General features: G+C 37.1%; 1 protein-coding gene across 1 annotated transcript in view; it reads left to right on the forward strand.

The window, feature by feature from the left end:
- The first annotated feature begins 1508 nt into the window (after positions 1-1508).
- BRIP1 (BRCA1 interacting protein C-terminal helicase 1) overlaps positions 1509-15713 on the forward strand; it is a 61560-nt gene continuing 47355 nt past the window's right edge. Inside the window, exons 1-8 of the mRNA XM_009323961.1 lie at positions 1509-1601; positions 2404-2515; positions 2999-3193; positions 3491-3618; positions 4517-4648; positions 10983-11276; positions 11771-11992; positions 12521-12720. Coding sequence (XP_009322236.1) covers positions 1509-1601; positions 2404-2515; positions 2999-3193; positions 3491-3618; positions 4517-4648; positions 10983-11276; positions 11771-11992; positions 12521-12720 — 1376 coding nt within the window. The remainder of the gene's footprint in view (positions 1602-2403; positions 2516-2998; positions 3194-3490; positions 3619-4516; positions 4649-10982; positions 11277-11770; positions 11993-12520; positions 12721-15713) is intronic.

Consider the following 15713-nt stretch of genomic DNA (forward strand, 5'->3'; position numbering starts at 1 on the left):
GCGCACTCCCGTGGGGCGGAGCGCGGCTGTGAGGGGACCGGGCTCGCGCAGGGTGGGAGGAAAGTGGCTTTCTGGGGACCCCTACCTCTGGAGGAGGATAAAGGAAGCGCCCGGGTGCCTCTGTGTAGGCTGGGGCGGGGCGATACGTGCAGGAGAATGACAGCAGCTTCCTCAGCGCTCCCTGCTCTCGGCCGCAGCGAGGCAGAAAGATTCTCCCCAGGGCTGGAGCCAAGGTGGCGTCGGGATTTCCCTGGGGAGCGCCCCCGGTCCTCCCAGAGGCGCTCCCGGGTGGAGCGGAGCAGAGCGGGACGAAGGGTCCCTCCGCGTTCCCGGTGTCCCGGACCGTTGCGGCCTCCTGCCCCCTTTGGTGTTGAATCCTTCCCGCCGCCCCGGCGGGGGCTTGCTTTTTTCTTGGGCAAGGCTCGATTCAAAGTCGTGCTCGTTTAAGCGAACCCGCCCTGGATGTGTTAGGGAGAAGCCTTTTAATGGGGTGCGGTTACATTTTTGGAAGGAGGGGTAGGACATAAACTCACGTTAGCAATCTCTTTTTGCTAGGATTTCTTTTTCCTGTTGAGAAAGTTGATGATGAAGCTGAATCATGCCATACATTGGTGTGTTTTTGATGTATGTGTTTACTCATTAAAAGTCAGAGAAGGGCACAGGTTAGTGAGTTAATTCATCACAGGGAATCTGCCAATTTAAAATTGCTCTTTTGTTTTGTAGATGCTGAAAACCTGTAAGAAAAAAATCTCTGTGTCGTTTAAAGAAAGTAGTGCTTTTTTAAGCCATCTATGCCTCTTCAGTATTTTTAATTCAATAATTTCAACATTTTAGCATAATAGGGAAACTGACTTTCTTTTATTATCTAGAATGAGAGAAATGCAAGATAATACAGAAGAGTAAAGTGACTGCCACCTCATTTTCCCCTGAATAATTACCATATTATTTGTGGAAGAAAAGTGTTAGTTTTTCAACACCTCATTTTTAAAGTCAGTGTCCAGTTTTCTCATTGTTATAAAATGAACAGTACAAGCTACTGTTGTCAACTGTTTCTTTGTAGTTTGTAATGTCTTGCAGTTCAAGCTGATGGACCTGCAAAATTGAAAAACTGGCTATTTTTAGTTATTAAATATCCTAAAATACTTTTCTCCCAAGGTTTTGGGTTCTTATCCCAACAATATTCAGTCTGAGAAATAGAATCTGAGATGGTGTGCGCAGTTCATCATACTTTCATTTAAATTGCTGATGTTACTCATGAGATGGTGGCAACTTGCTCTCATGTGTAACAAGGACCGAGTCTGAACAGATGAGGTGCAGTATAAATTCCTATATGCCAGTTCTGTTAATATCCTGAACTGCTTAGCCCCCTTATCAGGTTAGCAGCTTCTGCTTGTTTTTGTTTGGTGCCATATGTTGTTTCAGGCTTTGCCTGGTTGTTAGTGTTCGCTTGTTAATACTATTTTTTGTTGCAGGGATAAACCTGAAGTAAACGGGAGGAAGAAGTGGCGATGTCTTCTGATGTGTCAGAATATACTATTGGGGGAGTGAAGATCATATTCCCTTGCAAGGCTTACCCTTCGCAACTTGCTATGATGAATGCTGTGAGTAGAATTTATGTTAACATCTGCTAAACTAATAGCTTATGTTTTCCAGTACCTATCAGCATTTAGAAAACTAACATATTAGATTCAGAGCCTCCAATATCTTGAGAATTTCAGCTGTAACGTAACTTACTGTTCTCTGTGCTGTACAATGATATCTGGCCCATGACTAGGGACCGCTGAAGTACCTTTTGGATTTGTGAACATTTATGCTAAGAAACAAGTTATGTGTTATGTAATATATGTGGTTATTCAACTAGATATACTGTAATAGAAATTTTGTATAATTTTGCAAGTATATAAGGAGGGAATGTTTTAGTAAAACATCTGTATTTTGAACAGAACGTAATATTTCAATAAGTTTTCACTTTTTGGGGAGTTTTTTTAAAATTAATTATTACACTTTAAACAGTTTTAACCATTTTTAAACACTTTCTCTGTGGGACAAACGGTTTGGGTGTCTGACAGATGTTTTCAACGTTTTGTAAGACTAAAGAAAGCAAGCTAGCCCCATCAGCTATTGCTGTTAGCAGGTAAGTATTTCCCAGCCCCCTGTAAGCGGACCTCTGAGCATTGCTGATGCGGCATGTTCCTCTTGAGAGGAAATACAGCCAAGGCTTGTTGGCCTGTTGTTATTATTAAATGGTTGGGGATGGTGGTGATTGGTTGTGGCTTTTTTTTTTTTTACAAGACAGCAGGTGTCCTGATCTATTTTTAGAAGTTACTTACAGCTTTGCTAAAGGCATCCTCTTTGGGTTTTTTCCTGTTAATTCTGGTTTTGTTCTTGTTATTCTCCTTAAAGATTGTTAAGGGCTTAAATAACAGGCAACACTGTTTGTTGGAGAGCCCTACAGGAAGTGGCAAAAGCTTGGCATTACTTTGTTCTGCATTATCATGGCAGCAGTCTCTGTATGGTAAGTTGTCTTAGCATCTGTTTGTCCAGTTTTTATTACCAAAATATATTATAATGAATTATTGTTGTTGTTTATCAGCCCTTTAACATTTGGTTTCAGGAATCTAACCAGGACTTTGTCCACCATTATACATATTGCCTTATTGGCAACATAAACCAGTGATAGCTAGTAATACTAAGCTGGATTTAGCTGTCTGTTACCGTAAAGGAATTATATGGCTGTTGGAACTTTGAAAGAAAATACTTGTGGATTGTAGTTACGCGGATGGAATTGAAAAAGAGGAGTATTTTTCATTTCTGCAAGCTGTTACGGTTCTTTGCACTGCAGTTCTAAGGGTGATGATAGCTTGTTCAGATTTTGTAGAGGCACAAGTTTATACCTGGTACCTAAACAAAAGCTTTCATCTTAGCTGTTTTGAAAGTCTAGTTCTCATGTATAGTCTTAAGTAGTTTTTAATGGAAGACAAATGACTGTGTCCTTTAGAGAAATCCCTGCTTACATCGTCATGTGAAAAGCAAGACAAAAAGCCAGAGACCTCACCGCCATGTCGCTGTATGTGTCATTCCCAATCTAAGAGCAACGAGGCTGCAACAAGTGTGAATCACGGTGCTTCTTGTTCTTTTAATAATTATGAAACTGGAAGTTCCACAAAACCTGGAAGCCCGCTAACAAATACAGGTAACGTCATACATAGGCAGCTAAAAATATGTTCTGGAAGTAAAATACGTAGCCAGTGATGTCAATTTTTTTTGCTTTCAAGTTAGGGACTTTTTTTACCATCATAATAGCGGAGTACTACTTGATTCTGCCCTGCATGGAAGTCTGTATGGAAATGGTGGTTAATGGGTCTGGAAATGTCTAATGCTATTTCCTACATCATGTGTATTTATAGTAAATTCTATTTTTAAAAAGTTGCCTTTATTTAATGCATTCCTAGTAGTGGACATAGCTTTTTATTTTTTTTTTTAATTACAGAACGTAAGGAAAATGAAACGCTAGCTTCAAAATTGTCTGCCAAAAAAAGACTATCTCTATGTGACAATGAGAATGATGATTTTCAAGTAGACAGGAAAAGGATTCGTCCTTTAGAAACTGAGCAGCAGGTGAGTAAAGTTTATTGGCAGTAAAATAATCCAGGTGTAGCTCAACAAAGCTGTCAAACACCAATCAACATTTCAGAGAAGGGCATAGAGAATAGTTGAGTCATGTCACAGTCATAGTTTAGATTGACAGATTTTTCCATTCATTTTTATTGTTACTTGTTACAAAGGAGCCCATTGTTGCACTAAATTGTTCATAATACCATGTCCTAAATTACATCTTGCATATTTAAACACCTAATGTCCCCAAGATATATTTATCCCCAGCTGATCCATAATATTAAGTCGAAGTATGAGATTGAAAGTGCTCTTACAAATATGTATTAGAAATACGACTAATACGTGTGAATGTATTAGAGTTCTGTTTTATATCCTGTCAAATGTAGTTATCTCTGGCCTCGTGTGTGGAGTGCAGTATTTCTCTAACGTTTTCATCTGTGTCAGTATTGGTATCACATGACTTAGTACTTGTATTCAGATGTGCACTCTAAATAGCTTTTACATTGCTTTAGAGTATTGCTCAGATGGTTATTTTTGTTTTAAGTTTTTACATTTATGGCTTGAATTTATTTCTTGTTTTAGTTATGGAAGTTTTCTGCTTATATCTATACAGTATTATAATTTTGATCAGTTTTGTAACAGTGGGAAACTAAAGAAGAAAAGCTCAGCAATAGTTACAGGTTGTTGTTGTCGTTACTGAATCTTGTAATTAAAACTTTATAGCTTTTCCCAAATGACTTTTGTGTGGCTTAGATTTGGTTAAACTGTTAACGAGTATTAGTGATGCACTGTGTTACTGGAACAGACTCAGTGGAAAACAGCTGAAACAAAATCACTGACTGCCAGTGTAAGCACATACTTCTGTCCAGTGTATTTGCACACTACTTTTTTCCCCCAGCAGGTTAGAAAACGTCATTGTTTTGCAAAAGGAGTGCAGCTAGTTGATGCTTTAGAAGTTTATCATCAGAGAAAAAATGGAGAGCTGATTGTTCACTCTGAAAAAAGTGTGAAAACCACTTTTTCTCCCAAAACAGTAAGTAATACAGTATTATCTTTTACATCAGGACTGTTAGTTCAAGAGCAATTTTAAAAAAATACTTTACTGTAAAGAGATTATGCACGAAATGCCGCTGGTTTAATATAGTTTCAGAAAATACCATACCTCTGGCTGCGTTACAGCCTAATGTAAAGATTCCCAAGTATGTAAGTTGCTTTAAAGTAATATATCGTCACTATCAATAGCGAGAACTGCAGTGGCTTTTACTCCTCATGGTGCTGTCTAACCAATGTGGTTTGCAAAGTGTAAATTATTTCTGTGAAAGTTGTTCTTCTAAACAGTAGGTTGAACTCTTTTACACCGTGGCTCCCCCATAGCGCAGAATGTGGTCCAGCAATTCAGCCTGTCAACATTCAATATGTGACAGCAATTGTACAGCAGATACAAATCTGTGTGTTATATTCCATTTTATAGTATATTTGTGACATTATGGAAGAACTTGAAACTAGAACCATGGAAATTAAGTGACATCAGAGTTTGTAGATTTTGTTCAATTTGCCATTCATTGTTTTGTGGCCTATGTGGTAAACGAAAGACAGCATTTAATATGAACACGTGTGCCTTTTAGACCTTAAAAAAGTAGTATGGAGAAAGTTGGAGCTGATCATTACAATATATTATAACAAAAAATGAGTAATAAATATTGCACGTGATTAAGAAGAAAAATCCCGTGTGTTACTGTGATAGACTTACGTTTTGGGTTTGGGGTTTTTGTGTGGTGGTTTTTCTTTTTTTTTTTTTTTTTTTAAATTACCACTTTCCATAGCAGAAGTAGCACGTAAGAAGTTGAGATACAAATATGCAGCTGTTTCTGCAGCTTTCTTCTAGGCATTTTCTGCATGTCTTGGTGTTCGAATCTTATTGATTTTTCCATAAAAGTTTGTTGAAGCAAAACTAATAGAAGAAGAAATCTGAGGCAGTAGAGATGAATGTCAGATCCCAAATTACGTTAGTGGCGTAGTTCCCATGAATGCTTATCAAAGGCTGTGACAGAATAGTTCTTGTCAATATTAAAATACAGGAGCATGCCATGAAATCATAAAGTTGTATGAGTTTGAGACAAATATAAGAGAAGAATAAGGTCTGACCTTTCTTTCTTTCTTCAGTACAGAAATCTACTTTCTTCTTTCAAAAGGCAAAGAACATTCTCCCTTTCCAATGTATATATATATTTTTTAATTATGTTGTTTTACGGTAATACCCATCTGTAGGTAAGTCGGCTTCTAAGTACAGGGTTTTATATGCATGTTTGGAAATATGCTTGGTTTCAACAAGCATTTCAATTCTCTTTCCACCTCTTCCAACAGCACCTGGCTCTTTTTATGTTCTAAATTAGCTTCTATTTTAATCAGTGTATGTTTTAACTCCAAGAGCTGTTTTCCAGTATACTATGCCTTTGTAAACACAAAAGAAGCCAAAAACTTTAGTATTACTTTAAGACACTGGGAGCTAAATCTTTTCTTGACAAAAGTGAATCTGTGTTCTAGGTCATTTGATGGGAAGTAATTTCTATTAGTTTTGGAAAGCTCCGTAGATTTTTGAGTAGGATTTGAAATGCTTTGTGCCGCTGAACTTCCCTTGGTAGTTTGAAATACAAAGGCCAGCAGAGTGTGCTGTTGATTTTCAAATAAAAAGACCTTTCTTCCTTCCTTGATTGTAAAATTTGCTGTGGTACTTTGGTGTGGGTATCTGAAAAACTTGATTTACAACTTCTAGAAATTTTGTGTAGTGAAGAAAACTAAAAACTTTTAGTATAGATAAACTAACTGTTAAATAATAAAATACTGGGTCATAATCTGATTTTCTAAGAAAACTTCAGTTTTCTAACAGTAGTTTAGCTGTACATGAGTGTGTTATAATGTGCTATCCATGGGTCATTCAACTGTACTGTTTACTACTTCTTTGGAAAGAAGTAAGCTAAGAAGAAATAAAAGTGTTTCTTTGTGTTAAAGTGTCTTTTTAAGGATGAAAGGAGTGTTTATTTCTCTGTAAAAAAAGTTTCTTAATAAGAATGAAAGAATAAGGTATTATTTTCCAGCGATGAACTTTTTAGTTTAGCAGACTGAGAACTTGTCTGGTATCAAGAAACAATTTCAGAAAGTAAGGCCTTATTTATCATTAGTAGTTCTGCGGCTTAACTGCATTAAGTTTAAGACATGAAGAGCATCACAGCATAGGCTGTTAAGTATAAAAATGCTTTTCTAGTGTAGCTTATGAAATAGTCAACTGAGGTTATGTTCAACACTTACCATAATGAACTATGTATTTAGGATGATACAACAATGCGATAAAGATATTTTCTTAATCAATGAGAGAACCCTCCCTTTGTCTATCTTGTGTTTTACTGTAGTCAATCCCGTGCTTAAAGCAAAGTTAGTTCCTGGTCAAAGTATTCCTTTTTGTAGCCCGACAGAGAGGGAATGGGTTGGTTGTTTTAAGAACGTGAGAGGTGCTGCCCAGCGTTGCAGTATCAGAACACCACCTGTAGATCCAGTGGGTGAGGATCTTCTGCCCAAGGTGACTGCTTGTTCTTAGCTGCTTTCAGTCAGGAGCCTGGGAATCCATTTCTGTCCTTCTGTTAATTCTTGCAAGAGAAGGCAGTTCTAGTGTGAGTTTAAATGAGAAATTATACCCTTACGGTACTCTCTTGATTGCTTCTGTCAAAGCATACAGTCTGAGAAACTGGGGCAGCTGGGTTAAGGAATCCCCATTTATACTAGGTAAAAAAAGTAAACAGTAAATGGAGAGTAGTGTAACAAATGCTTGGGGTATCAAAAAACAACTGTGAAAAGAATCTGTCTTAATGTGCTAGCCCATTGCAGTTTAACATATTGCTTACAACCTTCACAATGGAGTTTGAGTGACTTCTGTTACACATTCCAGGAGACTGGCAGCCTGTTACAATCAGGGTCTGGACTCCAGAATAGGCTAATTTACCACGATGGGATGAAGAAAGTTGTGGATTTGTATTACACGCTCTCACCTGACACCGTATCTGATCCTTTTCCCGCTGATTGACATTTTGAATGAGCTCTTTGAAGCAAGTTCCAGCTTAATTAAAACGTTTGCTTGGTTAGCAGTGATCTGTGAAAGCCTGTGATAAATATTGAACCGGGTTCACCTGCTGGTTACTGTGAGAGGATAAACAGCTGCTTTGTGTACTTTAATCAAGAGGCTGCAGCAGCAGCAGAATACTGTGCTTTTTGAGAGCTTATAAAGGAATAGTTGAAAAGCTCTGGTAATGTCACTGCTGATATCTTACTAGATTGTGCTTGTGTGATATTTCACACAAGAGGTATTCACTGCTGTATCATTTAGATGGCTTTGTAACTGGGAAATGTAGATGAAGATATGAAGAACTTCTCTTACCTCTTTGTGTTTCAAAGATCATAGCCTCAGTGTTTGTTTAGCTCTATTTTACACGCAGGACAGGTTGGTGGACTGCGTTATTCTTCTTTTAATTGGACTTCCACGTTTTTGCCGTATAAATATTGATGTGATAGGCTGTTTTATCTACCCCCCGACAGAAGTAAAAACAAGCGGGATTAGCCCAAGGTCCATATAGTCTGGTATCTGATCTCTAACAGCATCTGTTAGTGGATGTTTCTGATTAAATACTGCAGAAAGTAGAGGAGTATCTTTTTTTCCCCTCTCCCAAATGAAAATCTCTATGCCAGATTCAAACAGCTGAAAACAGGTTTAGTTCTGAAGCCAGAGAGTATTATGAAATAGTTTTTTATTGTCTTAATTATTTCTACTCAGCCCCCCCCCAATTAATGAATTGAAACATTTTTCTAATTTTATTAAGATATAACCAGTATCTCTGTTACGAGTCTAAACATTTGTACTTTGAGGCAATGCTGCTATGGGAACTGCCATATTGGAGTTACCACTTTGTTCAGCTGGAGAGTATTCTCTTTCCTTTTGCTGTAGTAATGGGAGATTAACACCACATTAGATTTTGCTATGTGATATCGATAGTAAATTCTTTTTATAGAAATATAGAATTAAAATAGTTTGTTTTTAATAAAATTTAAAGATGGCCAAACCATTTTCTAAAGGATAACAAAGAATTCAAATGCAAATTGACACACTTGAATAATGTGCGTATAACATGAAGAACTCGACTTTTAAACTATGTTTTAACCATTTCTTGAAGTTTCTCTTCATTATAAGGACCTTCTAAAAAGGTTTTATTTATTTATGGGTTTTGGGCTAATGGTGTCTGTGGCTTTCAGAAATGTTATGGCTACAGGCAGTTTTATACTCATACTAGTTACTATAAAATCAGTCTGAGTTTACAACTCTCAATGTTGATTTTTTTTTTTTAAACTTTTTTCAAAGTTAAAGGTAACATTTTAAAACTGGCATACTGGGTAAAGTGCCTCTTAAAGCCAGTATTATACCAATTTCAAACCTTTTAAGAAAAACTTTTAAGGCCACCTGTAAAATAGTGTAATTTATAAGCCTTACACATAAGAACATTTTAAATTCTTTTTATGAAAAGAAATATATCTGTTTTTTTTAAACCCATCGTAGAAGAGCCTTCTGTTCATGTTTATATATTTATTTGAACTGCATTTTCTTGTTGTTAGAACAACTTTTGCAGAATAGCTGCCTGATGGGTCCTAATATTTTTCTATTACTTTTATTTGGCAAACTAAATGTGAAGCTTAGCATTAGCAGTGAAGTATTAGTGATATGGTATCATCTTTGAATTCTGTGTATTCTTTTTACCTCTGAAAACACAATCTGACTTGAATTAGAATGAAAAGGTGAATGTGTTCTTAAAGGCCCTACACAGTAAGTAGACTGCTTCTGTTATATTAATTGTTAGCATAGTAATGTGGTTTTCATTATTTCAAAGAGCAAAATAGAATATAGATGGTAGAAATATCAAGGTACAATTTGCATTGCAGTTTTCTGTGTGAGTACAAACTGAGTTGAGTATTGCCACATATGTAACATATACCATATGTCAGCTGTTTCCTGCTTTGCTGTTGACAAGAGCCCCATTCATAACTCTTCTTTTTATCCTTTCAGTGAATAAGTAATTATTCAATATAGAAGGCAGGATATTTGGAACTGGCTATTTAATGTGGCAGCACACCGTAATGAAATCTGCTGTTACTGGCAACCTGAGAGGGGAATGTAACAATTCCAGCATGGGTGTAACTTTATCTGCTTTGAGGGCCTGTTTATTTGGCACATCAGTGAACCTTTTATCCCAGTGAGTGACAGCTCCAGAAGGGTTACATTTACATGCATTCTATCATGTATTGTAATATTTAATGGCGGACAAGGCTGAGCGGGACTAAGGGTAATACGAACTTGCTTTTCCTCAGAGTGGAGGCTAAAAGACAGCTTGATCCCCAGAATTGTGGTGTAACACACGGCATGACTTAGCAGTTGTTTATAACGGATAATCTTACTGATCACAATTAAAAGGGGTGGGAGGAGTATTTGAGCGGGCAACTACATGTTGTTACTTGCACTGTCACCTGAAAACCAAATACAAACTCTTTTACACTAGAAGAATGCATTATTTTTTATAGGAGGTGTGTGTGGACATGGTTACTCATGAGTTATCTTGTTTTCCTTGTGTCTTTTCACACTAATTGTTACAATTTCATGACAGTTGTTCCAGTATTTTATATTATGAAAGATGGTGCTTCTCAAGAAGAAAAAAATTGGCTTTTAACAAATATTTTACAGGATTAGGTTCTGTTTAGAATTATTCCCTATTTTGTCTTTTATTCTTATAGTTACTAGATGGCCTTCGACATAATGGCATGGCAAACGTGTTTCTAATGGAGAGTATATGATGTAGTCTGTTTTATCTGCAGAAAGATTTCTTAAAGCGAGCAGAAGAAATCTGGGCAGTTTAAAGGAAAAATGTACTCAGTATTTTAGTTTGGGTGTCTGGTCCCAAGGTTTCTTCATTTAAGGTGCTGGACACTTCTTGTTCTGAAACAGGAGTGTCCTTATGCTGAAGCTTAAATGTGACAAATTTATTTGCATTTTTCATATGTGTAAATACTCCACTGGAATAATAATTCTTTCTACGATTGGGTTATGATAAAGTTGTATCTAGTGATTGCTAGAAGTTTTTTAAGATTTTCAGACATGAGGACATGGTGTGTATGCTTTAACATTTTTAAACTTTTTGCAGTTTGATAGGTCAACCTGGTGATCTGACAGGCTGTCTTGAATTATCCTAGAGGGCATTTTCTAAACAGACCATGAGCAGAATTTGGCATGTTCATCTTACCGTGGGATTTTGTTAATCTTTTTTTGTTCTGGGTTGCAGTCTTCTGGTCCTTGCACTGAGTGTTCCTGTTCTTCTGGAAAAGAAACTGATAAAGATGCTAGTAACACAAAGAAGAAAGAAAATGGAGATCGGTCGTTCATTCCCAAAATATTTTTTGGAACACGAACACACAAGCAAATATCCCAGATTACCAGAGAGTTGAAGAGAACAGCATATTCCAGTGTCCCTATGACAATTCTTTCTAGCCGGGATTATACCTGTATTCATCCAGTGGTATCTAGTAGTGGTAGTAACAGGAACGAAATGTGTGTAGAATTGCTGGAAGGAAAACATGTGAGTAATTTTATTTCAGAAAATGAGCATGCATTTAAACATATTAAAATGAAAGGTAGTTGAACAGCTGGAATGAGTAACGTTTTTGACTTCTTTATACTATGTTCGTTAAATGCCTCTGGCAATTTGGTTTAAATTAAATATTGATTGTTAGAAAATGTTGATACATGGTATCAATACTGAAAAAATGTATGATGATAGGAATAATATTTATGACTGCTAGATTAATGGTCTTCATAAGACTTAAATTGTCTTTGGTTTTATAGATGAAGAAGAAAGAAGTGTCCTTTATCGATGTACATTTTAGGAACATGGATTTGCCTGTGTTCTTTCTGACATGATGTGTTTCTCATTATTGTCTGACATAAAAAGTAGCTGTTAGAAATGCTTCCAGGAAATAAAGTCAAATGCATGTAACAACTTGGAGGATTTAAGCTTACTCGTTTTTCATTATTTTTTGTAACCACTGACTGTCTGTGCTTATTTGCTTTTAGGGCAAGTCCTGTCTTTACTATCATGGTGTTCATAAACTCAGTGAACACCACGCCCTACAGTCTGCCCATAGGATGTATCAGGCTTGGGACATTGAAGATCTGGTGAGCCTGGGAAAGAAGCTTCGTGCCTGTGCATATTTTGCAGCCAGAGAACTCATGGTGGGCGCAGATATTGTATTTTGTCCTTATAATTATCTCCTAGACCCACAGATACGGGAGAGCGTAAGTATACTTGTAAGAAGATTGCAATAACTGAAGTTAAAGGGAAGTTAGAAACATAATGATCAGTGGCTACGGTCAACTGAAATCTGAGTTATATCCAAAATACTATCTACAAAATAACTCCTGGGTTAAAGAATTTTTTTCTCTCTCTTCTCCCCCCCCACCCCCCAGTGAGCATTTCTGTATTCCAAGTAATGCTTCTACTGGTCTCATACTCTAGCTGATCAGTCACATGGTTTTTTTTCAATCGGTGGAAAAGAAACCCTTGCAAACTTCACAATTGTTTGGTTTATGGAGAGTGTAGTAGGTTCAGATTATATTCATCTAGGCTGAGATAAGGCTTTTTCCTCCCCCGTGCCCCCCGCCCGGTTATTTTCTAGGTTACAGAAACTGGATCAAAAAGCTGAAAACTTCCTGTTGCTTACACCGTGATGCAGAATATGCACTTTTTTAACAGGATCCTGTTAGTTGCTGTTTCTCGTTAATGTCTTTCACTCTGTTTTACTAGATAATAATTTTCTTTTTTAGATGGAAATTAACCTGAAAGGCCAAGTAGTCATTTTAGATGAAGCCCATAATATTGAGGACTGTGCTCGGGAGTCAGTGAGCTACGGTGTTACAGAAAGTCAACTAAGAGCTGCTCGAGAAGAGCTAGATTTCATGGTCAATAACAACATCAGGCAGAAGGATCATAAGCCCCTACAGGCTGTGTGCTGCTCTTTGACAAAGTAAGGCAACTCTTTCTAATTCCGTTATATCAATTAGTATTTTTTAAAATTACATTGAGATTCCTTTTGCTGATGCAATTTACTAGTTACTATGTTGCATCAGATAAAATGCAACAGAGGTATACTTCAAACTATGCAGTCATCTGATTTTTGTTCATTTGAGGAATCCAGAGGGGTTTGATGTATTAAAAAAAAAAAAAAAACCCAACCAAAAACTCTTGTCTTAAAGGGAGACCTTGGGGAACTGTTTTGAAAAGTATGTTATGCTCTTGAATGATGTGCTGATCTTTATGGGGCTTACTGTCCTAGTTTGTGAAGTTCTGTATGACAATTCTACCTAAGATAAATAATTTTTGTCTTTCACATGCTTCTGTTTGCTTATTTGACAAATAGTAATAGCGTTATTTTGTCAAAGCATTAATTAGTTCACATTTCTGAAATGTTTTCAGAACCTTGGACAGGAAGTGTTCGGAACAGGTTGGAGTCTGTTCTTGGAATCTGATTGGAATGTATTTGGAACAGTTTCTTCATAGTTGAAAGTGAATTTATCAGCCATGCCCTTTTGTTTTCCCTGTGAAACAACTTGAACTTGAGCAAAGAGATAAGGGTCTGAAAAATGGGGATACATGCAAATTCTCAGAAGAGACTTGTTGAAGGCTTTAGAGAATTCGGGTAGCAAACTCTTTGAACAGAGCATGCACTATCCTCTTCTTATTCCTGATTATTCTCAGGCAAAAGTTGTCCACACAGAATTACTGATCGTTCTTTCTCCCTGGACTATGTCAGTAGAATGTGGTTTTAATGATTTGCTGTTGTACTGAAATTGAAATCAAGGATGTGCCAAATCTCTTGTACCTGCCTTGTTGGAACACAAGGGTCTTGGAGTTCAGTGGATAGAGAAATATGAATGATTGAGGAAGTGGTTTTGAAAGCAAGAGTTGATCAGTAAGGCAGAAAGAAGCTGAAAAAACAGAAAATGTTCTCCTCTTCTCTGTTTCTTCCTGTACCCATAGAGGAAAAGGTAGTAAGAGCAAAAAAGAAGGTAAAACCCAGAAACTATGGAGGCAGAACTAGAAGGGGAAGAGCTAAGCAGCAGTTGAAAATCATGAGAGGGGATGGAACAAAAGCAAATGGACTGGGGGAAGAAGCTCGGGAAGGAGTCAAGGGGTCAAGGGCAAAAGTCTTTTGGGTGGAGTGAGAACATGAGAAAGTTGAAACAATGTTAGAAGAGTCTGTCACCACTAGAGAATTTGGAATTCAGCTCTGTAGCCCGTAATTTCGAACCTTTCTTTTGAGGGATCCAGGGACTGAAAGAGTTCAGAAATGCACTGCTAATGAAACCTTGAACAACAAAGTCAGCAGAATAAAAGTGAATAATGACACAAGTGGCTTTGAAGCTAACTGAACTCTGATTCAGTGCATGTCAAATTGTCATTTTGTTGCATTAGTGGTTGGTGAAATAGACTTTGGAGTACACTACAGCAAGTAGTTCGCCATTTTTCCTATCCTTTCTCTATTCTGAGAGTTAATGTTTATGTGTCACAGAGACAAGTGAGTTTTTCTTTTTCGCGGAAGCTAATTCTCCTGCCTTGGCTATTTCAAATGTTAAATTTTAGCAAAAGATGAGAACAGCATGGCTGGAGATTTGATTGCCTCAAGCTTTGTAATCTTATCAGAAAAACTAAGGTTCATTGTCTTGGCAAATCTGCCAACAGCATGAAAAACAGTTGTTGGAAAGCAGAAGACTGGGTGTAAATAGCCAGTAATTGGTAAAATACTGTTGCATAGTGACATGGCTTTGCCAAATGCATGGGTAATTAGAAAAATTTTATTTCAGTTATAAAGATCCTGGGCCCTCATTCCAGAAGGCACTTAAGCATGGGCTTAGTGCCACAGAGGTGCTAAAATGACCTTTCTGAGGAATTTGAAGATATACCAGTAGAGGTATACTGGCAGGCTTTTCTGATGAGATGCAGATTTACCAGGAAAAATTACTTTGTTCAATGGAGTAAGCTGTATCAGCAGTGGGGCTTTCTGGTGGGGAAGGAGGGAGCAAATATACTTTATTGAATTAAAGGCATGTTTGTAACATTTGTTAAATCTTTTCCTGAAAATATTGCATACACCAATTTTCACTTCAAAACCATTGATGTCTCTGGGAATCAAACTAATTTTATTCATGCTTACTGCTTCACTCTAAAAATAAATTAACAGGTATTTCAAGTAAATGCTTTAACGTTAGATTTAATTGGATGGAATTTATTCTAGAATTTGCTTTTTTGTGATATTTTAGTATTAGGAAGGTTGTTGTGTTAAGTTTGTTATTTGCATTTATAGCATGACCATTTCAAAAGTGTGTGATGGTGTTTGAAGATCATAACAGGGAAACAAAACATTTCAGGAAATGTAGAAGTTCTATCCACTGTAAATCTGTTTCATTTCTGTCACAGTGGCCTTTTCCTAATTTTAGTTCTGAGTCTTTTTGATGTTACATTTGAGGAAATGGGGCAGAGTACTACACTGGTGAAGTTCTGCCTGTGTTTAGTGATCATCATTCCTTAATGAGATAAAGCAAATCATAGCCAAAGAAGTGATTATTATGGTAGTATTTATGGGGTTTTGTTTGCATTTAACCTGGGAAAAGGAAAGTGTTTTTAATTGTTCCATTGATCAGATTATTTGCAGTGACAGGACAGGAAGTCTGGAACTGAAACAGTCGCTAAGCCTTGTTGCTTTAGTTGATAACGATTAACTGATTTTACAGGTAAATATTTTGAACTGTTGTAGAAATGACAGCTGTCTTTCTGATGCCTCCTGCTGGTTGATGAAACAGACAGCTTTGGCATTTCCTGAGAGGGAGGAAGCCTGCCTGCTTTTCTAGATGGAGGGAAGGTCTTGTAATACTGCAGGGATGAAGGAGGACACATTCAGTTAGAGAAAATTTTGGCTCTGTCACAGATGAGATGATCTGCATGTTTCGATCGTGTTTTTAG

Source organism: Pygoscelis adeliae, unplaced genomic scaffold, assembly GCF_000699105.1.
Source record: "Pygoscelis adeliae isolate BGI_AS28 unplaced genomic scaffold, ASM69910v1 Scaffold290, whole genome shotgun sequence".
NCBI classification, from domain to species: Eukaryota; Metazoa; Chordata; class Aves; order Sphenisciformes; family Spheniscidae; genus Pygoscelis; species Pygoscelis adeliae.